The 27,993-nt window shown below is 36.2% G+C and overlaps 2 protein-coding genes across 4 annotated transcripts in view; one reads left to right on the forward strand and one right to left on the reverse strand.

The window, feature by feature from the left end:
* The window catches only part of LOC126849075 (ecdysone-induced protein 74EF), a 187,161-nt gene that overhangs the window by 153,063 nt on the left and 6,105 nt on the right, over window positions 1–27,993 (reverse strand). The window contains exon 1 of one of the 3 annotated variants that reach the window (XM_050590581.1): window positions 22,101–22,261. The exons of 1 other annotated variant lie outside the window; for it this stretch is intronic. The gene's annotated coding sequence lies outside the window, so the exon portion shown is untranslated. Of the gene's footprint in view, window positions 1–15,504; window positions 17,950–22,100; window positions 22,262–27,993 lie in introns of those variants that run through there. One more of the 3 variants, XM_050590577.1, reaches the window with a different exon arrangement.
* LOC126849089 (pseudouridylate synthase TRUB2, mitochondrial) overlaps window positions 3,460–27,993 on the forward strand; it is a 54,573-nt gene continuing 30,039 nt past the window's right edge. Inside the window, exon 1 of the mRNA XM_050590630.1 lies at window positions 3,460–3,505. Coding sequence (XP_050446587.1) covers window positions 3,475–3,505 — 31 coding nt within the window. The 5' untranslated portion in view covers window positions 3,460–3,474. The remainder of the gene's footprint in view (window positions 3,506–27,993) is intronic.

Consider the following 27,993-nt stretch of genomic DNA (forward strand, 5'->3'; position numbering starts at 1 on the left):
ATTAATATTCGTTGTTCGCTATTAAAGCGAAGGGAGAGAGAGAGAGAGAGAGAGAGAGAGAGAGAGAGAGGCGGGGGAATGGAATTAATACTTTTCGTTTTTCAATTAATTTTATGCGATTGTAGACGTTTCCTGGAAATTTTAGGAAACTTTGGGGTGAAAATATTTATATATGAATTTTCATCGATAGCGGGAATTATTAGAGATTTTAATAGCTATGAAGCCGAATAATATGCAAATTTATCATATTTATAATATATGAATTTGTTTCTTTAGCAAGCATTACTATGATAATATTTCTTCAGACAGAAAATTATGTAAAACTCATATGCACTGAAATCTGAAATATAATAACATGTAATGAATTAATGGATATATAAATGCATAAATTGTGTATAAATATATTTGTTAAGTGCGGAAATTGTCCTAAGCATGGCGCACTTTCTCTTGAGCGCAAATACTAAAGGCCAATTCAAGAAGGATGCTGGGCTGTTTCATGGTCGGCGAGAAATATCGAGATTAACATACATTACATAGATATCAGTTCTTTCTTACTATCTTTTATCCACGATTTAACTAACACAGAATCAATCTCTTTGTCATAAAAATGTGAAGGTCGTAATGATTCTTTCGAGTTATAAACAACTGCAAATTTAAGAATTTTAAATTCCCACAAGACAAAAAGGTACAGCAAAATTTTACTTTTCCTTTAATTTACGCCGATTTTTTGTCAATAGAATTTTAATTTAAAGATTAATAATCATAATATACTTTGATAAAAAATTTTATAAAAATTTATTAAACCTTTTAAAATCGACAAGTACGATTTTATATAAACGCATTAATAGCTGCGTGTATTCAAGATTCATTCAACTTTTGCGTGTTTACACACGCGAGCATTATTGTCAAGAATGGCGTTGAGATGACACGTCGACTATAGTGCGCACCACGTTACACCGGTATTCTTCCATAATTGCGTCTCATGCAACTCGCAGCACCATCAATTTTCGTCCCTCGATCCCTTCCCATCCCACTCTCCCCCCTCCCCTCCCCTCCCCGCCCCTCGTTCCCCGAGGGCGAAAGAGAGCACGGAGGGCAGAGCGCATCCTTAAGATTCAATACGGAACATCTCCCATATAAGAGGTCGCGCGTTTTCCTCGTCGCTTCGTGCGCGCGCGCGCGCGCTCGGCCATTGCTCCATTAATTATCTCTGAAATCATATTTTTCCGCTCGCAAAATCGCATGCACGCGCGCGCGCGAGCCTTCGCTTCTGCGCCGCGGAAAAGTGCATCTCGTGGGCACGGGGCACGGTGAAAGCACAAATATCCCCTCTCCCCTCGACCCCCTCGGCCCCCTACATCACGAGCGGCCAGGGGAACGAACGCGCGTTCCCGGGGGGCCCTCTCACTTTCGCTCTCCGGAGAAAGTCCGCTCGCCTTCCCCCTCCCCCTCCTAACCCTTCCCGCTCGTCCCCCGTCGTGCTGTCTCGCGCGATTTCCGCGCGCCTCTAAACCTCCGTAAAAGCGCTCGCCGTCCGTCGCGCTCACCTCGAGACGACGAGAAGTACGGTGTACGCTGTTGCGAGCTTGCCTCGTCCCCCTTCGCCCCCTCGCTTCTTACCACCAATCGCCGCCCCTCTCTCCCTACCGACCGACCGACCGACCCATCTCTTGCGCCCGTGACGGTTCTTCTGCGCTTCTTCTACAGCGTACTCTCGCGATCCGACAGGGGTTAACGCACTCCTAGAGCAAAGCATAACCTTAGCCGGGGCCCTCGAGAAGCGCGGGAATCTCGCTACCGACGACAGACGGACAGACGGACGGGCGAACGAACGAACGGACGAACGGAGGCCCCCGCAGCACCGCCGTCGGCTATCACGAGAGATCGACAAACACGTGTAATCGAATCTCTCGGTGCTTTCTTTCAGAAATGCGCTGACTCGTATTTTGATTTTGCGTCGACTGCTAACGGTAACTTGAAGAAAAAAAGAAGAAAAAAAAAAAATTTACAATGTACAACGAGAGAAGATACATAATTTGCAAAAGGACAATTTATCGTTTCTCAGATCGCAAAGTCTTCGAATTACGAGACGCTATCGAGTGTTTATTTTTTCTTTTTTTCTTTACAGATGACTCTCTACGTCATTCCTTCGATCTCCAAATTTTGCGACGATTCTTGGAATTGTCGCGCCGAATCTAGGCTTACATCTCCGGATCTCATACGGCGGAAAGTGAAGGAATATAGCTCCAGGATAACCGCGTATCGGGGGAAAGTATCTCTCGGAAACGCGTGTGATTATCATAAGACGTCGCGAGGAGATCCGAAAAGGGTGATTTCCCCCTTCTCCCGCTCCCTTCTCATTGAAGAGCGTACCGAGACGTCTTTGTAAATCATTAAGAGATACATCAATGATACGCGATTAAGATTCGCAGACCTTGGGACGCATTGTCCGTGCGCGATAATTGGCGGCTGTTTTGTATGCGTGCTCCTTCGGCAGACAGAATAGTTTATCTCTACTACATCTTTCTTTTTCTATCAAACTAGCTCGCGTCTCTCTCTCTCTCTCTCTCTCCTATACTAGAAGCGGTAGAACGTCGATCTCCAGGGCCGACGAGTGAGCGCCTTGGAGGCGTAATGACAATCGTATAGAAACTCTCGAGGCCGGCCCACACCGAGGCCCAGAGAGTTTCGCGAACGCGAAATAGAAGACTCATAGAAATATATGTCTTTTTCAAAATTATCACACACACACAAATGTTTATTAAAAGTGATATTGTCGTTAAGATCAAATATTTATCCTCGCAAATAGAAAGTTTGGCTAGTTCAATGCATGCTGATAGGAAAACTTTAATCGTGCGATTTCGGTTAAATCTTCTGTCTTATCAGAAATTCAAGACAAGACGTTCAATCATTGATCTGCGAGCGGAGATTTAAACAAATAAAACAAACGATATGGATAATTTCGAGAACCAAATTCGAATGCTCGTTAGAAAGGCGTGAGTCGTTGTTTTATTGTAAGGCAGATCGCTGCGGAGATTAATCGGATAAGCAACGGCGTGGAAAATATAAAATCACGTTGTCCTCGAATTTGCGCGATAATCGGCAATTACCGCGTGCGTGCTCTATGACTTCAAACGGAACGCGACGTCATATCCTTCGATGTTTCTTAAAAAAAAAAAATCCCTCGCCAATACGATGCGCTCGTCGCGAAGACGAGCGTAATGACGTTATGCGTGAGATAAAATCGCGAATTATAGCGTGTGTCGCGCGATAACGAGTACGTCGCGTGCATAACGCACGCCTTTTAACGACGCAATTATGATGCACCGAGAGCCACAGTTCCTCGCCCCACCGAAGAAAAACACCGAACATGCACATTCTTCACTGACTAACGAACTTTTAATCCGGAAAAATCCATAAACTTATAATACTGTAACAGTATAGAAGAATATGCGCGCGACAGAATGTGCAAATATGGCAAAGTTTAACATTCTTCTTTGCGAATGTAATAAACAAATTGAGAGATACATACACTTAGAAAAAAAATAGTTGTTAATTTGACTAAATGCGTTCAATTGATTACTACTTCTTTAATTAAAATTAATTAAAATATTAAAATATTTAGATTAAATATGACATGTTTGACTTAAGTATTCAAATATTTCAATTAAAAAAATTATAATTAAGTTAAACGCATTTACTCGACAATTTCTTCTTCTCTCAGTGTACACGTGTAAAATTCACTTCAAGAGGAATTTCAATTGCATTGTACTCTACAAAATGGGATTATCGTTTTAATAAAACATTTACTCATATCTAAAAGCTAACTAAATTTTCGTTTTTGTGTCGCGAGTTATCGCGAAAATAATATTCGGGCGAACAGCTTTACTCGATTGTCCTGTCAAAAAAACTCGTATCGCAACACACGGAGAAAAAAAAAAACAAAATTAATTTCCGTTAATCGTCCTTATTTCCCATGTAATCTTCGCTCAATCTCTTCAAAATGCATCAATTCAAGATGAACTTACACTGCGCGCTAAGCAAAGTGTTGAAAATAACTGCTCAAACGTCCCTGACGAGGCGGGAATGTTGAGTTCACCGCGAATAGTATGTTAGCTGTCGCGATTTGCACTTCCTAGTCGAGGCTCGTACGCGCGCGCATATGTATGTGTGTCTATAAGACTAACAATAATAATAAGATTGAGTCACGCGTGTCTCAGGGACCTTCGTGAACGAAGAAGGGCCTTGGTTCGTGCCCCGGGCAAGGCGAGAGGAGCTCCGTCTCGATTATTCGTACGTGAGTAGCCTCCTTCTCGAATTCAACGTCCTTTTTCGGAATCGTAATAATAAATATCGCTGAAAATTTGTGTCCACCAGCACAAATTCCAAGATTTGTCGCATTGGATTGCAAGAAATACGCATAGATATGCTCGTGCTCTGTGCGAAAATTTTTTACTGGAATTTTTTAAATTATAAGCTATTCAAAATAATAGATATGCACAATATACGTCAAATTAATAAACTAAAAATTAATTTTTAAAAATAATATATTAATATTATATTAATAATATATTAATATTAATTATATTAAATATATTAATTAATATTAAATATTATATTATATATTATATTATATATTATATTATATTAAATATTATATTATATATTAATATTAAGTATATTAATATTATATTAATATTATATTAATATAATATTAATAATATATAAAAATAATATTATAATAATATAATATAATATATTAATATAATATAAGTAATATATTAATAACAAGCATGATTTTTATTAATGGATTTTGATATTCTGATGTTTTAATACACATTTCATGCTGCAAATAACGTTGACTTTTCATCAAATATCCAAAGCTGTTTTTAAGGTAACTTTTAGAAAAAAAGGGGGAGGACGCGTAAAGAAATCAACAACACGCCCGGCTGGAAGCCAAGAGCCACCATCTGTTAAAATCCATGGTCTGGAATCCGCTTGGTTTTTGTCTCTCGCGCGACATTAGCCAGGGTGAGTGGCTATCGTCGCCTTGCCCCTGTAAATAATTTATGACAAATGCACCTCGACTGCACTCGTTTTATTTGCGCGATCCACAAACATTCAGCCCACAAACGTGCATCGAAAGTCGCGGCGATATAAGAAACCTACACATGCATCTAAATATCCAATTTAAAAAAAAAAAAAAACTAACATAATAATACGAGAAATCCAACAAGTGATATGAAAAAAATTATTCAATCATATTCGATATAAATAAATTTCGGGATTTGTAACCGATAGATTAATAAAATTAAATTACGGATTATCTCGAATCATACCGGAAAATATTATTGCGCCGACGAAGAGAAATTTCTCTCGATCATTGTATTATTTTGAATATGCGCGCAATCGGATCGTATGCATAATAGCTATGACAAAGCAGACGACTTCCTTGAAGGCGACGACAATCGCTTTTCAATGCGTTCGACTTCAATAACGGCAAAGCCGTATACAAAGACGCGTTTTACAATCCGCGTCTCCTCGACGGAGGCTGACAACGCCGGGCGTGAAAATCCGTCGTTGTCATGTTCCCGACTGGTCAAGAGTCGAGAATAGACGAGACTAAAGTCGACTAAGAGCACTATGTATAGCAGACCGAATCGCCATATTGTATTCCACGCTGAAACCACTTATGTGAAATAATAGCTCACACAGAGAGATTTAATGATGTAGTAAGAAATATATTTATTCGCTTTACACTATCAATTATACTAAATCAATCAAGTTGACAAACTTAAAAAGCTTTGACGATAATAAAATTTAGTGAGAGAGATATAATTGTTAATAAAAATTTTATTCGTTAAACTCGACAATTAGTTTGACTTATCGTGATTATTAAGGATTCATGCTTTTATAACTTTACTAAATAATCATACATTCATATTTTCACTTGATTCTACTAAATAATTTCTATAAATATTAATATGTAGAAAAAAATTGTAATTTAAATTTTGTCATGTAACATACAAAGAGCTAAAAAAATCTGAATAGAAATGAAATTTGGAAGTAAGCTACTCGAGCAATTTAAAGCTTTCGAGGTGTATTAATGCATCTTAAAATTAATTAAACTTTGTCATGACATAGACGAGTTTTACATTTTCTCTTTTAACTCACGTACTATAGCAAACAATGGTATAAAATATGACAGTTTGTTCCGCTCGGTGAAATACAGCGCTGTAAAGTCAAGCAAGTTTTTTCGTAAGAAGATCGTGCGAGATTCGCTCGAGGAGAGACAGAATCATCGAAGGTCGTTGACGTCAGCCACTGCACTCTGAGTAATGCCATAATGAAAACGCGCTACGCGAGAAATTAGGCGAAGCAATGCGCCTTGGAAAATTCCTGCTTGGCCGGCACGTGACACAAGTATGTGAGAATATCTCTTCCTACACGTTGTTACGTATAAAGGAGTTTCGGAAAAATTTGTTAAGAGTATATAATAGACTTCGCCGACTGTTTTGTTTTTTATTTCTATTTTTAATGAAAAAAAAAAAAAAACTGAAAATTTATTTATTAAGAATAAAGAAGAATTTATGTATATTAAAATAGAATCACAAACTATTAGACAAAACAATCGTAATAAAATAAACAGGTTTAATATTTATAGCGCTTCTCAGTGTACATTTCTAGGATTATATAAACATAATTCAAGATTATACTTTGAACTTATACTTTGGTTACCTAACTTTACTTCATCTGAAAATCCTGTGCATCTAAATTATAATTGCAATATAATGTGTCTCGTATAGCTTACGTTAAAAATTTAACTGCGTATTCTGTATGACAAATTTGAAAAAAAAAAAAAAAAAAAAACGGTCGCAATTTCGTTAGTCAATAGTATCTGATCACAGCAGATATTTATATCCCGACTGATACGACTTGAGAAATTCTAATGAAGGCAAGACACGCGAGTCGAGCGAGAATGTAACGGTTTTCAGCCAATGATGCAAAGTACGCAGCCGTGATTATTCAAAGATGCAATTAGATGCTGTTTAATTCTCGATACTTGGACATAATGAACTGTGTAAAGTTAAGTGCGTGAAAAGTATCTTCACGAGAAAAATGCAAATGGTATTTTTTTTATAATTAAGTGTTTCGATAATTTTTTTTCTTTTCTTTGATTGCTTAAGCTACCGATAGACTCGCAACTAGAAATGCACGCATATGCATCGTAAGAAAGCCGACGGATCCAATTATCGCGAGCCGCGGGGGTCCACAAGCTAAAGTGAAATCAATCAATATCGCAAATCCGAAATCTCATGGTTAATCAATCCTAGGATCTTGCTATCCGTCGCAACAATTAAACGAGATTCTGATTCATCGATTCGCGACAGCTAATCGATATCGAGCCTTTTGGCTGTCTAATCAATCGAGTCAATTAATCGCTTACCACACATCACATTTGTCTCGTAAGAATATCAATGGCATAAAAAGTAGTGCATTAGGTATCTAAATATATATCGTCGCTTCTCTCCTCGCATAAATAAAATACTCGTCTTTCATATAGGTAAAATCTAATAGAGCGAATCAACTTGTTATATCATAACAATAAAATTTAAATATGTATATCAAATTTAAAATGCAAATTGATTTTCTCCGATTAAAAAATTTAATATTTAATTAATTTAAGTCTTAACAAAAATTAAAATTATATATATATATATATATATATATATATATTTTTTTTAATTATTTATATTCTGCTAGTCTTTTTTTAATTTGATCATTAAATAATCGAAATGTATTCAAAATGTAAGCACAATTTATGGCAAAATACACCAGGTAACAAACGCAAATGTCGGATATGCGTCTTTTTTCGTGTCTCTTTTGCATATCCCTAATACGATGCCGCTTTAGCAACCGGTTTTGGATCAAGGAGATCAATGGTCCTCGCGATTCTTTCGCGAGCGTTGGTGTTTCGAGGCAAACTCGAGACCGATTAACGACCCTAACCCAATTAATTGACAGCGGTTGAAGAAAGAACGAGGAAGAGATAAGAAAATAAAGATAAATGTACTTAAATATTACATGAATTAAACAGAAATATTCTCCGTTTATTTTTCTAAAATATCTCATAAAAAACGAGAGACACACATATCAGTGTGATTATCGTCTTCGAAATATTTTACAGACACTCTGTAAATAAATGCAAAGAGAAAATATATTATTATTCACTTAATAATTACATTAATGAATAAATCAATTAAAAATAAAAAAAAAATCAATGTAAAAATATTTATAAAATCTATTGCTTATTTTATTATACTACGAGTTGCACACAGAATAATTATTTGCGTCAAGATATCTTTTCAAAACTCCAATCTCTTTCATTCTTTCTTTGATAATAAAATATGCAAGGGAAAAATTATATTTCGTTTAATACTTAATAAAATATTAGAAACTGAAACATTCTCTAATCGACGTTTGATTACTTGCGAAATTAAGTTTTAACGCAGACCGAAGCTCTCAGGAGAGCACTTAATTTCGTTTGTGTTTCGCGCGACCAGTAAAAGTTGATACAGAGAGATAAATTTTTTATAATTCTCTCAAGATCACATAACCCGTTATAAAGATTACAATTATAACATGGAGAATTTTAATGAATCACACAATTCTTCTCATCCCTCAGCTTTTCGAAATATATTCGGAGATGAGATTTTGAAAAGTTTAGAAAAAATTTATTCACCATTAAAATCATATTTTATTCATACGGAAATTTTTTTAGATGCCGCTCGTATCGATACGTCTCATTTATATATTTCGACTGATTTTATTTCGCGCATTTCTTCGCGAACGAAGAGAGAGTTAAGACGAAGATGGCATAGGCATAACATTGGTACAGCGGCCTTCTGGATATCCGTGTAACCTTCAGCCTTTATTGCACTGTGAATTCTCGCGTTGACGGTGACGTTACCGGATTCGTCCCGGGCATCTCTTTCTGCCGATATCGCGGCGCCGTCCGTGTGACGTCACCAGGTCGCGACGGAGATTTCGCCTGCCAGAATTTCCGCGTGCACAACACTTTTTTTGCAGGTCCAAAACGCGACGACGCTTGACAGCCGCTAAATTTGTGTCAATGTTATCCGCGCGCGCTAATGATCCCGCCGTCACCTTCGTTTCTCCTGCTGATTACTACGTATCGATTCCACGCATATTTTACTTCATGTCCGTGGAAATACGCGAACGTATATACACGATGATTGATTATTGCAAACAAGACTGTAATGCATTTTATATCTCGCGCGAATGTACAACAAGTCGATTGTCGTCTTTCCACTTGCGTTTCCTCACTCAAATGATCGTAGTGATTAAATCAATATTATTGACCATTTTGATTATCGTATCGTTTTTATATTTTTTTTTTTCTTTATCTTCCTTAAAAAATTTTTAAATAGAAATAACAAACTGGAATAAAATAGAAATCGCACGTGCGCTCTTCCAAATGAGAGAAATGTTGGCGCAAACGAACGAGGTTCCAATACGCGCGACATGCTCATTCGAAAAATGAAAGGCTGCATTTATCATTTAAACGCCGCATCATTCATTAGCCTCGAGCTTGCCTTCGTAAATATTTCCACTGCGACGATGACGGACGGCGCGCGCTCGGCGTATTTCAAAATCCGGCATCTTTAACGCCAAACTTGCACGATTGCCGTGCGTTTCACAGGTAAAGCGTTCCAAGGTGAGCTAAAGACAACCGCGGCTGCATTTGTTTAATCGGTCGCAACATTAACATTCTCGATTCATCATAATTTTACGCGCCTTGTTGCGTACGTGCCGCGCAAATGTCAAGAAAGGCGGACGCGGGCGACGACGAGAAACGTGTCTTCGTAATCGAGCTTCCAATAACAACACGATCACGAAATGTTCGCTAATCAACATGCTAAGAGCACGTTATTAATTCAACGAGTTATTTAAAAAAGATGCTGCAAGTTTCGCGCGAGAATCAGTTATTGGTCGCACACATGTACGTGGACGATTATGTAGAATGTAAAGCGGAATGCATGTTATTGCGAGTATTTCTTTATCTAAATCGTCCATAAATCACACTATAAATGTCTCACGCAATCGAAAGAATATCTGTAGATTTTGCGAGGATTTCAAGCTTCTCTGTGTCCTATATAAATAGTTGATGAATAGTTGAAATATATCATTTTACAACGGATGATGAACAAGTTTTCGAAGCATATTAATTTCGGTGACAAAACATGCACATATTCGCAAATTGATTTACCAGCGGAATAATGCTGAAAGAACATATGGGAAGATGGAGGGAGAAAAAGCATGATTGTTCGAGTAAATTCTTACCGAATCGTCATTTACGTATGTGCATATGTTTCCATAAATTTTACATTTAAATGCAAAGTACAAAAATTTTACAGAAAAGAGGGGACACTTTGCTCCTAGGTCATACTGAATTATCATTCTATTGCATATCATACACAATACGATCTTTAACAAAGCCCGACATGTTTCGCCGTGTGAATCGTAAAGACCGGAACGAAACATCGAGATTTCGTCGCCGCTTCGCCAACCGTAGTGACGCAGTTCTCTTCAGCCTTCATTAATATGATCGATATGCCGCGTCAATAAAAATAAATTCCCGTCTCTCTCCTGGGATCAAAGATCATCGGAAATGAGATCAAGTCGATGCAGAAAACTTTCCTCGATAAGTTCATATACCGGATCCTTGACCATGACCGCATTTTCCCCTGCGCCCTGCACCAGCCCGCCCTGTATGCACGCGCATGGCGGTTACGCACATCTGCTAATCCATTGCCTTGCTACCACGAGGAAGGTGATATCCAGAGCGGATATTCGGCGAAGGTGAACGGAAGGAGGGAAGAGGGAGATGAGACACGAACTCGCGAATTGTGCTCGCGAGAGTCAAGGCTCTGGCCCAATTCGGGTTCGTAGACCCGTGGAGGATAGGTCGCACGCACACACCCGCCCGCCCTGTCACTCTTTTCTCATGTTTCGCCTTCATAAGGTCATTTACTTTTACCAGCAGCCTTCCTCAAGGTTCGGCGGTTCGCTCCTTGTGTCTTCGCTGATCGAGCAGGTGTACGTGGCTCATGTACGTGTGTGCGTATGTGTCGCTCCATTTCTCAAAAGCTTCTTCGTAAAAATCATTGAATCACAAAATTCTCATTTTTAGTATTGTTTTTGTCAAAATAATAGGTATACAATTTTGAATAAATAAATCGCTCGTATATTTTTATATTTGACGGGTATAAAATTAAAACGTTAATTCGTCGAAGAGATCGATCAATTTTACGGAAATTTCGATAAAATGAAATATTAAAAAGGGACTCGATGACATATATCGGCTACACACCCGTTTCAGAAATAAACAAAGCGTTGATGATCGCGGTCGAAAAATAATCATTCCACGAATCGAAGTTGCGAGGCGGCGAAAATTATTTTCGACCACGTCACCACGTGTACTGTTATGATCGTGAGGAAAACGTAAACACAGACACATCTCCGAAGGCCAGATGCGCGATCAATGAGATGGTACGGAAATAACGAAGATTAATCATACCGTTATCGTATTATTCTCTTACAAGATTCTCTCTCATAAGAAAAAAGATTTTTTATTAATAATGTTAAAACCATTTATTAATGTAAAAGTTTTAGTTTATCGCAGAAAAATCTTGATATAAAAGCAATAATATAAAGATAGAAATTTCAAAAATTCCAGTAATTTCCAAATTTTTTGCAAAAATTATTACTACGTTGCAAAGAAAAGACATTCTATAATTCTGATATAATAATATAGAGATTTTTATACTTTATATTTCAACCCTATTATAAATATATTACATATTAGGGCGCACTAAAAATAATCTCCCCAGCTGAGTTTCCTATATTTGACCGCTATAATTTATCATTGAAGAAATACGAGGGTGCGACGTTCAACTTTCCACATATGCAAGAGTGTGCAGTGAATATAGATATGATGCGTAGTTCTAATTTGATTTCTCGCGAAGGTAAACACGAGGCGATCCACGTGGTACCGCATTCAGGGACGCGACACGACGATTCGTTTCCACGTGTACAAGAAAAAATACACTTCACGATCGATCAGCACTATCATTAAAACTATCAACGTATTATCCGCATTATCCGACGAATGCGTGAAAGCGGAATAGGATTTGCGCGCCATCGAACTCAATGACGGTTAAACATTCACATGGCGTCGAGATTTTCAGGGTCGTACACGTGCATTTCGCTGCCAAGGTGCTATATAAAGACGAAAATATAAGGCGGGATCGAGCAACAAGTTGTCTCCATCACGATTGCTAATTCCTTTTTCCGGAAGAAAAACATATACGCGGACCTTATGGGAAAAAAAGATATGAAAGGACTTTCACATTACATGATTAATATTCCATTGCTCAGATTGATGAAGAAAAGAAAGAGATTTTCAGACATTTCGGAAAAGTCAATAAATTTCTATAAAAATATTCTATGCAAAAGATTTTTGAAGTAAGTTTTAACCAAATTTTTAAATCCGAATTTTGGAAAAGGGAACAAAATATATAGAGTTCTTTTTTAATCATCAAATTTCAAAGACCTGTGTAAATTCAACTTCTCGATCATTTTATTTTCGTCGAGTATTTTAATTACCGACATTTCTCCGCTTTTTCTCTCTCTAACACCCATTTCGAAAATAATTTTTAACTTACGCAGACGACGAGCGATATTTGATCTTTCGGAATCGACCGTGACGGCGGCATCCACGTGGCCTCAAGGCCTCTTACACATATACGGGGCCCTTATGGTTCGCGCCATGGTAATATTTATCGAGCATATACTGGCTGAATGTACAGCAGACAGTTTTGGCCCTCGGACCTGGGCGCCACGAAGGTCGCGCCACGTAACCGCTTAATGGAGGAAAGCGAGAGAGCAAGGACTGGGAGAATAGAATTCATATTACATCTTGCAACACGTTAATGCCATGTTAACGTCTACAAACATGTCTCCGTAATGAATTAGAATTTCCTAATCTTTAACTGTCGTTTTCCAATGACGACTTTAAACTTACATTGCAGCTCCAAGTTATGTATAATATTTCAACATAAATAAATAACAATAATAATCATCGTGATATTTTTCTCTAAATTGACGCGGGATTCCTTAAAATTCAAGATAATTTTTCGGTAAAAAAAAAAAAATTCTTTTAATTTTTCCAATTTGCCTACGAAATGGCAATTGTAACAATAAAAATATGATGGTATTAGATTCCTAAAGATATCAAATGTATGAATATAAAAAGGAGGAAGAATGAAATGTTGGATCAAGATAGAAAAAGATATATGTGTATCAATTTACTATAAATATTTTAACTAGTTTAAAGATCGAGTTTTCTCTACATTTGAGCCAACAGAATCCACGGAGGCCGTGAACAAATCGGAAAGGAGCGGGAGAAGCGCTTGAGGGCCGAAGATATTGGCCTAGGCTGAAAATACTTGTATAAAATATAGCCGAATCTCTCTCGTGCGCACGAAATCGTGCGAACGAATGCGTCTATTCGAAGCTGCGTAGATTCACAGTTATCACGTTTTTTTTTTCGCCTGCTTTTATCGCGAATATATATTTATTAATTATTTACTTAACCCTTGCAGATCACACAATATTTTTTTGCTTTGTCACGTATATGGGTCTCGGTGTCTTGTCGCAATTTTAGCTGTTTCAAAGTGTTCTTGAAAAAGTGTACAAACATTTATATATATTCCTTAACATCTATAAGAAATGATTATGTACAACAAAAGTTAAAAAATAAATTTCAATTTTTTTTTTTTTTTTTATTGATTAAAGAGATCTGAGATATTCTATTGTTCAAATATCGATCGGCTCTCAAAATGATCTACATGTGTATATGTCTTTAAAAACTAACTTTACTTTATTAATACTTTTATTTACTAAAACTTCTCGCAGATGCGAGCAAGCAGCCAGTATGTATAATTCCACAATAATAATAAATTTGAATTAATTTTTAATCACCACAGTGGAGGTCTTGAATGACTGCAAATGAGTGAAAACGTCGATAGGCGATTAAATTTAAGCATCTCCTCGGCGCAAAGCGTCAAGCGCGAAAGTGTATACAAACACATGTCGAGGGGTGTCACTCCCGGCGCTATTAACGTAAATGAATCTTGTACGGCGTACCGAGAGGCGTAATGCCCTCGCGATCACTTTCTCGATCGTATGCGATTACTGCCGAACACACGTTCATTTTCATCGATCAAGTCTCGGACATTGTGAGATTTGACGTTTGATTTTCTCGCTCGGCGAAAAAATTATCTATTACCCTCACAAGCGCTCTGCCCGGCCACTCGATCAGAAAGAAGCTGCTATGTATCGAATACCATCCCTTCTTTGATATTCCGTTGCGTGTCTGCGGGTCGCACGCACGCGACCATGCGTGGGCGAAGGCGCTTCGTCGCTCGCATGCACCGTTGCACTTTTAACTGTCACGGCCGCGTTCGGTTTAACTTCTGCCCGAGGATTCGCGTCTAGAATTGCTACCTTAATCTTATCAATCTTTGCCCGGAAAGATCATCGTTCCACAAAAGAGGAAAGAGGAAAAGAGAGAACAGACGTATAGTACATTCAAAATCTTTCTTCAATCGTCATGCAAATATAGTTTTCTCATGGAATAGGATTAAGAATCATATCTTGTTCGAAAATTAAAAATTAATAAACGTAATATAAAAAGTATAAAAATATGCAATATAAAAGAATTTCACTGTAATTAACCCTTTCTCTCTTTAAGATATAATACTTGAATATATTATAGTATTTTTCTTAAATAAATGAAAGAGAGAATTCGATTCCTGCCATAGAAGATTCATTGTTTGAATCGGCAAAAAAATGGAGATTTTTTTTAAACTCGAAAACTATGGGCCATAATTTGAGAGGTGACAACTCTATTCGAATTCTATTTGAAGAACTGTTAACCGATAATTAATCTTTCGCATCGGAATTGTTCGCGAAAAATCGAGAAAAATATATCGGTTTCATTAAAGTTATTAATTTTTAATTTATTTAAATTTTTTAATCATTTAAATTATTTACATTTTGTAATTTAAATTCTATTTAAATTTTGAAGTTACAATGATGAGATATAAATTTTGACATCCTTATATTTTATATTAATAAACACACAGAAATTTTTAGAATCCCAAATATGTATGAATTTTTAATCCAAATAATTTTCTCTTCGAAGAATAAAAAAAGATATCGTTAAACTCTGCTTATTGGAACTGGGGGGAAAAAAAAATACTTTTTTTAATCACTCATAATTTAAAATGTTTGAACAAATATTTTTCTATTGAAAAATCGAAGCTGCAGAGCTTCGTCGGAATGTCTGTCACGAATAATTAAGATTACGAGGAGTAAAAATTGAACACAGAACCGCTGAGAGAAGCTTCCCCTTACCTCGTTCCGTTTCGCGGAGCTCCGAAGAGGAAGGAAACGAAGCGCGCAATCGTCTCCGAGATTTTCGCACACCTGAATTTCTTCCGCACTCACACTTTATTCACCGAACGAGGTTCCCTTCTCGAGTTACGCGAGTCTTCCCACCCTCGCGATAATTTTCTTTCTTCGAGAAAGAAAGAGAGGGAGGAATGCGCGTCGATCTGTCGCGATTATTTATCGGAGCGAATGATTGCGACAGCCCATGCGACTTGCATCACGCGCGTGCACGACACACGAATACGGCCACGCGTTCACCCACGCACACGCTGTTTGGGAGATTTTTTTTTTTCGCGAAAGAAGAACGACAAAACGTCAAAATAATCGATCGCGGATAATCGATCGTGGAGAAGATTACGCGAACTGGAGGGAATCCGTGTCTCTCGAATCACTTCGGTATCACGTGCTTGAAGACAATACACTAAATTACAATGTCAATGATGCAACAACATCGTTTCGGCGTTAAATCATCGACAATTGATCGATTAAAGTTCACTCCGAAATATCATAGCTCGAAAAGCCGGTAACAATTCGATTCAAATTAAATACTATTACGTATTCCTTTTACGACAGTTCCAAAAAAACAAAAAAGAAATTTCTTTTTCACTTTCTTCTCGCAACTTTCTTCGCCTCGTAACATCTAGTCCCAGCAAGTTTAGCGATCGCTCAAAACTTATCGCTAAATTGTCACACTATTCCATTCCGTATATTACGATCGACGTAATGAAACGATGCTACAAATTGTTCAACTCACACTGCCAAACTTTCAGATAACACAAACCCAAATAAACAATCCCTCCGCTTTTGTTTACATCGAGCGGCGCCCGAGTGGGGCGCGTCGCGTCGCGTCGCGTCTCGGCGCGTGAGAAAACGCGTGAAAAAAAAAATCTCTCCTCCTCTTTATATTTCATACGATTGTCTTTTGTAAAGACCGGGAAGAAAAAACGCGAAAAACTGTGTGTCACACGACTGGATACGCGCGCACGGAACGAGAGATGAAGCTTCGACCGGGGAGCGCGCGCGGAACAACACTGAACGGGACGGAGGAGTCTCGGTTTGCCTAGCCTAGCCGCCACTAAACGCCACTAGCCTAGGTTAGACACACGCTCGCGACACACTCTCCCTCTCTCTTTCTCGCGTCCCCGTCCGCCGCTCGAGACTACAGATTCCGCGTTTCTCTCTCTCTCTCTCGCTCGCTCGCTCGTTCGTTCGTTCGTTCGCTCGCACGCACGAGCCTCGCCGTCTCCGTTACTACTGCGAGCTACTCTCTCGCCTTCTCTTACTCCCACCACTTCTCATGTCTCTCCGTACCGTACTGCGCGCGCGATTCTGTCGACGGAGATGGGGAGAGGGAACGGAGGGGGAAATCGTAAGGCCATAGCCACGGCCATCGAGTCGCGCGCATGTACACAAAACCCATATGCATGTGTATGCGTGAGGTGTGTATGTATATGTGTGCGAGTCGCGATTGTACACAGGCACGTGCGTATGCGATCGCTGGCGATTGCGCGCATCATAAAATTATGTATATCGACCCTTCCCGGCTTTTCGTCCCGTCTATTATCTAGCGGTCTTTGTGATTCATTTTCTTTTTTTTTTTTTCGGTGAACGCACGGTGTGAGTGCGAAAGAAATTAGGTGTGCGAAAGTAACTTCGGAGATAATTACGCGCTTCGCTTCCTTCCTTATCGGAGTTTCGTAAAACGGAGCAAGATAAAAAGGAGCTTCTTCAGCGATTTTATATCAATTTATTTGAAACGAAATGCCAATACGCGATTTTCTCATTTTCGTAAATCTAAATCGGTTACTTGACGCTCTCATATGTGCACGTGTATATTATTGAAAATTGAAAAAATGTCAACGCGATGACATTCCTCGATATGTTTGCTAAAAATTATTTTCGAATTTGTGAAGAAAACGTAAGGTAATTGCGAAATATTCTCTATACAATCGTTAATCTTATCACGACAAACTCGAAACTTTATTTCATATAATAATAATGTTACACAGAAGAATAACCGTAATTCTTACACGTCACTCGTATTCGTGTATATATCGTGGCAACTGACAATGAGTGCGTGGACAGGTCGACGAAAGGACGGTGGCTCTCGACGCAATGCGTTTTTCCATCCTAAAAGCGTGCCAGGAAGACTATGCGAAGTACGTGCGCGTGTCGCGCATCTTGATGAACGTATGCGTACGCGTGTGTGCGTGTGCTACGTGTGGGTATAAAACGCGTTCTATATTCCGACGATGATCCGATAACGTGCACGCGACACACGCGTATCTACGCATAGCGTGACGGAGCTCGTATGCGACTAAGTAAGCGTAATATAAAAGGACGTGTCCACCCCAGCGACACGTGTTTTCGCCGTTTAAATGGTCGCTTTTATGACGACGACTTTCGATCCGAATACACGATGATAATTACGTACGAGTTGCGAATCGGAGATCGTTTGCTTCGAAAGTAGCGTAAAATCAAGTCTGATATATATGTCAGCTGTTATGTGCGTGCGTCCCAGATTTATCGAAAAATATTTTATAGAGAAACTTTTTTTCTAATTTTTTGTAAGGTTCATTGATCTCTTGTCAATTTTGTGGCAAATATATATAGCCTTTAGAAATGCATTTAAAAATGGCGCTTTTTCTGTAGCAAGTTAAATAATAGACAATTATATTTATTTTAGGACAAAGATTAAAGACATCGGTTGTTTACATATTTCATACAGATCAAAATTTTCTCTCAAACTTCTCTTCATATTATATTCCTCGATTATACATGGCAAATTTTTCTAATTTTCTCGCGAAATATTTAACGAGAAGCAAGAACAAGGAACTCGATGTTAATGGAAAACGCATTTTCTCGCGTTAGCTACGCAGCGCGGCGGTATCAACTCGTTATCGCATATCGCTAATAATATAATGCGTCTGTGAACGTTAGATTAAAGAATAATTAATGATCGCTTGTAGTCACGCCAACGTGCATGATGTATGACGCGATTCGCCGATTTTTACTGGACTTCATGTCTAATGCACTTTGCATTAAGATCGAAGTGACATATAAAAGGAAGGAAAATCATCAAAATGTGTTATTTCATCGTGAAAAAAAGGAACAAATATTTTTAATGAAAAGAAAAAAGTGTCATTCATTTAGTGAAATAATCTAGAAAAAATAACTGAATTGTCCATATCTACATTACTTTCGTGCAGTATCATTTATATAAATATAGATATATTTGTATAAAAATTCGTATAAATATAATATAAATTCGTATAAATTTATATAAATATAACCAATCAATTAAGAGATACATTTAAAATTCAATGATTAGTGTATTGATTAAAATTTTTATACTATTATTACTGTAAATTATTTTTATATAACGTAATAGAAATAAAATTTTTTTATATAACAATATTTCTTTTATAATACAACTCATAATCGTTTCCGTAAAGAGAACAATTTTCCTTTAAAAAATTTATTTTAGAAACATCAATTTCTCTCTCTTTTCTAAATATATAGAATTGTTTGATAATTTTTATATATATCAGACTTTTTTCAAATTCAGCCATTTTACCAAAATCTAATACAGAAAATAATTAAAACAAAAAATTCAATGATTTACAAAAAGCTAATTTTACAAAAAGAAAGGCCTACATATGTGAAAATATAAATATAATTTATAAAATTATTTAACGTTCTGTTGTCTATTACGTGTCATTCAGCATCGTCTAATAACTCTAATGTTTGATATGCGGCAAATCTCTGCGAACTCTTATCTGCATATATTACCACATCATCATCACAAAGCAAAATATCTGTGTTCAAAAAAATGTAAATAAATCAATGCCGATAAGCCGATTCCATTATCCGCGTTTAGCTCAGCAAAATTATTCTCGATAAATCATTCATTATATGCGTTAAACAATATCTTGATACAAATTGCAATTTATTCCTTCTACGTTGCAAGTTTTCTCTTTCAAATTGTATAATTTATTATAATCTGTGAAAATCCGCGTGCAATTTCTTGCAGTAGTACTTTTTCGAGTACTAGTTTCGCGAAGATGGATGGAAGATATTTGGTCGGGCAAGCTCATGACAACTGTCAGTCTCGATGTTATTAAATGCAACCGCTCATCACGCGCAGACGCGGATGGCTGACGTGATTGCCGCGGAGCGGATTCGCGAGACTTTCTAACGAAAGTGCAAGTGTTTTCTTTCTTTCTCAATCGGCCGCATAACCGTTCTCGTCTCGTCGACTTTCGCACGTTTTCCGCGATTTCCCGCCGAGGTCGTCGAACGCTTCCTGCTTTGGCCGCGCTTCAATTTTCACGATCGCGCGCGTTAATTATCGCAAAATCACATGAATCTTTCGCAAAAGAGAAAAAGGGAAAAATTTTAATATTTAAATTTTAATTCTTGATTTATTCAAACTAACTTCGAGCTATTCAAAGCTTTAATCCTCCCCTCTTTTATGTCACAATATCCAGTAGACAAACGTTATAACTGATCTATAAGCATAAAGACAGATTAAAATAAAAATTATTTGAAAATAAAAATTATACTTGTCATCCCATTTACTTTAAACTAAATTGCTCACATTTTAGTTTTTTTCTTATTTTAATTTTTTATTCTAATACTTAGATGAAAAATATTGCAACTAATGGAAAATTGAATTAAAATTCTGTTAAAATCCCTACGCTTTATATGAAATGAATTAAATAATTACGTAAATATCAGATTTTACTATTTTGTCAAATATCAAACTTTCGCTAAAAGCTTCCCATTTTCATTAATTGTTTGAGAACGTTAAATGCATCGAATTATTCTGTGAGCAATTATGAAGTGAAAAAATTTGAGGAATGTTGGAGTTACGTGGCGGCAAAAAGTAAGAAACCTTCTTAAGATCCTTGCGACAAGCGTCCTCCGTGAGGGGCGTCACATCTAGTCGACTTAGGACTTTAGGAAGTCCCGGATCGACCTTCAAGCGGTATGTGATTCGAGAAACCAAAATTTCAAACATCTCCGAGCCAATACACTGAGAGAGCTGCCCGCGGCGTTCAGTCAAGGCCCAACCGGCTTCGCCGTGACATAAATATTCGGGGTCCTCTATGAGGGGCCCCGCTCTTTCGGCGATCGAAAGAACTGAACTTGAGAGAACGCGCGAGAGAAAGGGCAGCGAGAGAGAGAGAGAGAGAGAGAGAGAGAGAGAGAAGGAGTGATACCCGTAATCGTACCGTGACAATGAGCGACCCTGAAACGGCGAATTTGCCGATTCGATCGTCATCCTCGAGAGACACGAGACGCTTCCTTTCGTCTATTTTTAAGAGCACCGCCAACTTTACGCTTGTCCCAACGCGGCGTATAATCCGTCACTATCATCGTCCATGACGTAATCAATCGAAAAACGAGCATTGAGCGATGAAAATTTCAAGATCAACAAAAAAAGATTTCTTGCTCGATGTATCAGAAATTGAAAGGTGGATTGAATTTTCGAATGGAAAATAAATTAATTACGCTGGAGTATCTATTGATTTGCATTAATCAACTTATATCTGCTGATGCGATTTCTAACAAGGTTCATATTTTCGCAGTTCAAATTATTATGATTTAAGCAGATTATATTATATTTATATGCCATCATAAAAAATTTGAATTATTCTGTTTTATTAGTTTTAACTCACTCAATCTTTGACAGAATTTAATCTATTAAAAAAATTTAAGAAATGGATAGAGACATGAATTTGATACATGGATATGAATATCAAAAAGATCGAGAGAAAGTTTTACTCCATCTCGGGATAAATGTCGTATTCAGCGTCCGTTACTAATCATTATACTATGTATTATTTATAAATACTAAAATTTGAATTAATGCGGATATAAAACTCGTTAACGATCCCGAAAACGAATATAATAACGCAATTTTATTTCGCGTCCCCGTATACATGTTCTAATTATACATTGATAATGAAAACTCGGAAAACGAGCTCCAATAAATTCGCTTGTTACGAGATTTCGCTGTTCAATATCACTTCACTGAAAAAATAATACGATCATTTTTTTATCCGTATTCGAAGATACAGCGATTTAATTCCGTCGTTAAATTGGAGATTTGTAAATTCATAAATCATGTTTGCCTACTTGAACATAAAATATCTTGTTGTCCTTCAAAGACACACACACATACACACAAAATATTTTATGTTTAAAATATTTTGTTAAAAATATAGTTACAAGATGTAATAAAATTTATCATAAAATTTAACGTTTAGACAAGTCTTTTTATAATATTAATAATAACTTCAAAAATTATTAAATTAATTTGAGACAATTGTATACGTTGTCCAACATGGGATAATACAATTAAAATAGTTAATTAAATACAATTGAAAATAGACAAGCTTAAAAATATTTTGAAATAAGCAGATATAAGCATAAATAAAAATAATTACGAGAAAAACGGTCAATACACATAATTATCTATAAACATGAATTATCTATCTGCGTAAAAAGATATATAGAAAAGAAAGATCATTCTTAAAGATCGACCTACTGACCACTTTCAAAATTGGTTCCGAGATGCCGAGATTTGCGATAATCGACAATGACAAAGTCCTTTATTATCCTTTCTATCGATCTCCCTCGTCGCTCCGCACGATGTATCATTCGGACTTGAATAAAGAATTGCGCGACCTGATGGTACAGCTTACTCTTGTATTGAATTCACGCCCGAATCACATATACATACACATTTAAATGCACACGATTGCACTCTGAAGCATTTCATCGCGCGTCACCCGCAAGCGAGAACTAACTTTCACTGCGACAGCGGTCTCTCTCCTCTCTCTGCTAAGTCTGCCGTAAATTCGGTAACTTCCACGTCTCTTCGTGCCCCTGTCCTCCTTCGAGTCGACCATTATTCACACGTACCACAGAAGAAAAGTAAAAGCATACGACGTTCCGCGTGTAAAATAAATGTTACTTGAATCGCCGAACAATAATATTATAATATCATATTTTTTCTTCAATTACAGAAACAAGTGCTCACAGAAATACGTATTATTTAGTGGATTAAATTTATGTAAAAAAGTACCTAATGTGAACGATTAAATTAATATAAAACCTGTAAAACACGAATCTCTTTTTTTTTCGTTATAAATAAAATATCTGTGCTAGAAGAAAAAATTATGCATGATTTTGCAACGAGATGCATGCTTTTACGCGCGAAACTCGGTCGTAATTTCCCTTTTCACCTGGCCAGGTGACAAGATTCTGATATTATCAAAGAGAAACATCGCAAACATATCTGACAATATGTTAATCTTGTTCAAAAATCGATGAAAAATCGTTATCGCATCACAGGAGAAATAGTCATCAAACGCGATAGATTCTAATGATACATGTATTTACCGTTGTTCATGAATAAATATACTAGCATTTTTATATCAATAAAAAATTGTCTTAGTAATAAAATTTTAAGTATCTTGTAGAGCTACATTGCTACATAATGTATATATATATATATATATATATATATATATATATATATATATATGTATTTATATATATATTTATAATAATATTTTAATATATATATATATATATATTTATATATATAATATTTATATATATATATTTATATATATATAATATTTATATAATATTATATATAAATATTATTATATAAATATTTATATAAATTATATAAATATTATATAAATATATATTATTTAATTATATAAATATTTATATATATATATATATATATATATATATATATATTCTTTATCTATATTCAAATCATTTTATTGTAAAAATTATTGTATTCATATCCCACTCATATATAGACATGCGTGCTATTAAACGACGAAAGCTTCCTGAGCTTTGCATGACTTTAATCGATTTTTCAGTGACGATGGCGAAGGGATAACGGTTCGACGTTCTCCATACGAGAACATCTAAATATAACAGCCAAGTGATAAAAATAATAGACTCTAGCATAATATAAAGCATGATATTAAATATTATTGTCATGTACGACTAGCGTATCGTATCAATTTTTTCTTCGCTAAAGAAGTTCTCCTATATCGCCTAATGTCGCTTAATCGCAAAAGTTCATCTTCAAGCGATATTTAATTAACGCTTCTCTTGTAAAATTTTTCTTGCAAAAGATAAAATAAATTTTTTTATTATCATAAAACAATGTTTCTTTATTTTTCAAATTCAATTTTTTTATTATCATAAAACAATGTTTCTTTAGTTTTCAAATTCATCTTACGTTCTTTTAAGACAAAGAAATGTATAAATTATAGAATTCATCCTAATTTAAAGTTCCGTAAAAAAAAAATTACTAAAAATGCTGACTCTCATTAAACGTAATACGTGACAGTTTGCAACACAACGAAAGCTGCGATCGTAACAGAGCGATCGCAATTTTATGCTTGTAATTTCCACATTTATAGTCAAGAACGTGTCAAGAATATAATTCGTAGAACTACGCGCGCAGTGCCATTTGACTATAAACAAGTATAAAAGTGCACCATAATTTACGTTAATTCGGTTAATTCTTGAATTACTGTTGCTTTACACAAAAAATTTTTGCACAATAAAATCTATAAACATCTTCGCAATAAGTCTGTCTCATATGTATGTCCATGAAAAAAAAAAATGCACGCTGCGAATTTATTATTGATTGAATGCAAGAAAATATGTTTACTTGTAATTTAAACACCTTGATTTTACGCTTATGTCGACAAAATCCAACTGCAACATGAACCTCGTTTTCCGAGTAATGCAAAAGTATATGTAATATGTATATAAAAAAATTAATAAATAAATATATACATATATAAATTTATTATATAAAATTTTATTAATTGATAGTTACAACAGAGTCGGAAATTGTTTAATGCCTTTTAAAACAGTGTCGCGAAATTCTGAGAACATTATTAATGTATTTGCTACATTATATAAATCATTTTATGCACAATGAAAATATTTCGTCAAAATCAGAGCTTTAATAAAAATTAATATAATTTTTTCTAACATTTTTAAATAAAAATATATCGTTATGTCACGCCCATCTTCTGATTAACATAAAAAAGTATACCAATGTACAAAATTTACACATAATGTTTTTTGCACATAATATTTGTGTCTTCATAGACGATACATGATAAAATGTGATGTTTTAAATTTGACAAAAATAAAATATGAAATATTTAAATATAATTCTTACATTTTTTTTACTTTTTTTCAGGTATAAATGAAACCAATTATATTTAATTTCAAAAGAAAAATAATTCAACTTTACACTAAAAATATCCGACCTCTTTTGGTAGGAAAAAAACCTATCAAAGTGTTTTCTTTACGTTTCATAATGAAATTTTTAGCGGACTCGCGGCCCATTATTGGAAATGTTTGAATAACGCTCCCGTGGGAGATGTGTTAAATTGCGTTTCGCTTAAGTTGAGCTCTCATCCACGATTAGCAACGAGGATCGATTACACGATCCCGAACAAAGCTCTAGCGCGAGACGATCGCGCACATGTCCCGTCTAAAGGAAAAGAAATAAGGAAAGAAGAGAGGAAGGGAAACGCACTCTCACTTTTCGCCTTCGGAAAGCCGCGTTCTCTTCTTTCGATTTACCAACTCGGCCGGTTTAATGTACGTATAATGGCTCAGTGTCACAGGCATCGTTTTGGTTATTAGCACCGCGACATTTCGGTGAGTCAGAAAAGTGTGTGACAGGGGCCACTGGCCAGTAACCGGGTCAATGTTAAAAGCCGGTAGTCTAGTAGCGATTGCCTAACACGCGGCAATGAACACGATGAAGAAGTGAGGAGAGGGGGAGGGGGGAGGGGGGGGGAGAGACATTTTCGGCTCGGTGACAATATTATCCAGCCTTGTATACATAACGATCTGTCAAGCACGTTCTTAAATGGAGGACGGATATTAAACGTCTCCGAGGGAATCGATCGAACACATACACGTATGTTCGCCACGTATGATTAATTACATCGTCGTTGCCAAGAAACAAAATAGACGGGAAAACATATATGCAAGTTCGAAAATGTTTTTCATTTTCACAATAAAAAAAAAAAAAATGCAAACTCTTTTACGATACTATCTATTTTTTCTTTACACAATTTGACGTTTATAATTTTCACATACTTTCCATTACATGAACATTTCAAGTATTATTCAACTCTTAACTTCTAATAATGTAAAAATAATGAGATACAATACTGCAAGAACAGAATTGATTAATAGATACAAATATTAAAACATGCCGGATATATTGAAACATGCTTCATTAAATTACACATAAATGACGACTATTAATTTCATATAAACATGGCAAAATCATTGCAAGAAACTGATTGCTATAATATTAATGCCTAAAGCTTTTAAATAATGTCTAACTTCGATTTTATTCAGAAATGATAACTTTGTTTATACCACATATTGATTTATTTTTCATTTATCCCTTTCATAAAACTTTCATAGATTCCATACTCCAGAACACTTTTTATGAAACGTCTGTCGTTTTATTTTTCTCGCCGGACGCATGTATATCCCGTCAACAGCTAAAGGATTAAGACCGCCGTAATAGAGCATATAGGGAAAAAAATGATAAGCCGAGGAGGGGGAGGGAAACTTTGAATTTCCCCCAGGGCGCAACAATACCGGTCGGTACCTGCATTCTCTCGTGCCTTTGCATCGCGAAGCGAGCGAGCATTCGCTCTTAATGTCCGTGCCTGGTGACCCGTGGTGCAAACTAAACTCACCGGAGAAAGTTGCCGGATACTTTCTCGTAGCTCCGCTTGCTTCTTGCACGCCGGTCGATGCAATCGTTTATGAAGGGAGGGAGGGGGGGCCCGCATCTCGACCCAAGCTGCTCGCGCGAATTGCTTTTAATCCTCTAGGCGTTCCCGATCAAAGAACGATTCGGATGTAGCTTCGATATAGTAATTACGATCTCCTCGCGAGTAATCCTCGCGCGATCTGCCATCCATGACAAATATCCAAACGATACACACATATGTATATAAAAAGATTTAGCAATAATAATCTCGCAATAAATTCCGATTAAACTGATAAAAATGTAGTAATTAATTACATTAATTATTAACTTTCCGAATTTAATATATAGGATATGTCTACTTAAATCTCGTAAAAAAAATTTCCTGCATTTCTGTTCAAAATTCCAGGTAAAGAAAATATTTTAAAGATTTTTTGATGTAATTTAAGAAATAGGGTTTTTTTTATTGCACGCGTTTTCACTCATACAAAGAAAAAATATAAAGTCACTTAAGTTTTAAGTGCTAGATTTACAAATGTATTAAAAAAACTGAAATAGCTTTCGTTAATGGTAAGATCAAAATGTTTGCATATAACACATTTTCATTCTTTTTAACTAAAAATTAAAATAAAAAAGATATCTACTGCTTACATTCAATATTTTAATAAGATATTGAATATGTTTAAAAAGAGAGAATTAAATATATATTTATAATATATTTTAAATACATAATTCACAACTTGTCTTATTGGCGGTTTGCCTACTGCTTACAGTATAAGAGCAAAATTATCAGAGAGATTCTTTTTTTAAATTATATTCTTTTTTTATATTTAAATAAATCATATACCAATTAAATCGTATAATATATCAAAAATTATATACCAATAATATATCAAAAATTATATACCAATAAATCTCCATGATAATTCTCTGATCTTGCCAGATGCAAAAAAATTCCCTGAGGATTCGTGATTTTCCAAAGTTAAAAAACGCAGTGCATACATATATCGAACGGCCTCAGAAATGAAAGCAGCGTACATTTTGCGAAAGAATCGATCCATTCTTGGCGCGTGCGGTACCTTGAACGAGGCATTCAGCTCTTCGCGGACCAGCGACTTGATTTACTCGTCCGAGGGAACGAACTCTCGCGCTCTCGCGAAGGTAGGTATGGGTAGGTAGGTAGGTAGATAGTTAGACACAGCCGGGCACACCACCACCTAGCTCTATGTATAACCGCGCTATTATGCTCTCTCGCGCAGGTTACACACCGGGCGGCTTACTCGTCTGCTAGGAAAATCTCGGGGGTCCACCTACGCCCGTTCGTTATCTATTCCTGCTTCGCGCACAGCCCGCGGTCGACCGTGATAAATCGGAGGTTACGCAGTCGGAGGAAAGAAAAGAAGATTCAACCCCGCGTTTAGCCGCAGGTCACATGTATCCTTTAATATCCTCCTTCTCTTACTCTCTCATCATTTTCGTCCAGTATTATTTCGAACATGTCCCACATGCGTCTCTGTTTTTAAATGCCTACGCTCGTAATTTTATGATCAAAACATACATCTTGTACATGTTGAATTTTGAATATTCCTTTTGATTTATTTTCTTAATTATATATCATAATTTTAATAAATAAAAGATTTAATATA

This window comes from Cataglyphis hispanica, chromosome 4 (assembly GCF_021464435.1).
Source record: "Cataglyphis hispanica isolate Lineage 1 chromosome 4, ULB_Chis1_1.0, whole genome shotgun sequence".
Taxonomy (NCBI): Eukaryota; Metazoa; Arthropoda; class Insecta; order Hymenoptera; family Formicidae; genus Cataglyphis; species Cataglyphis hispanica.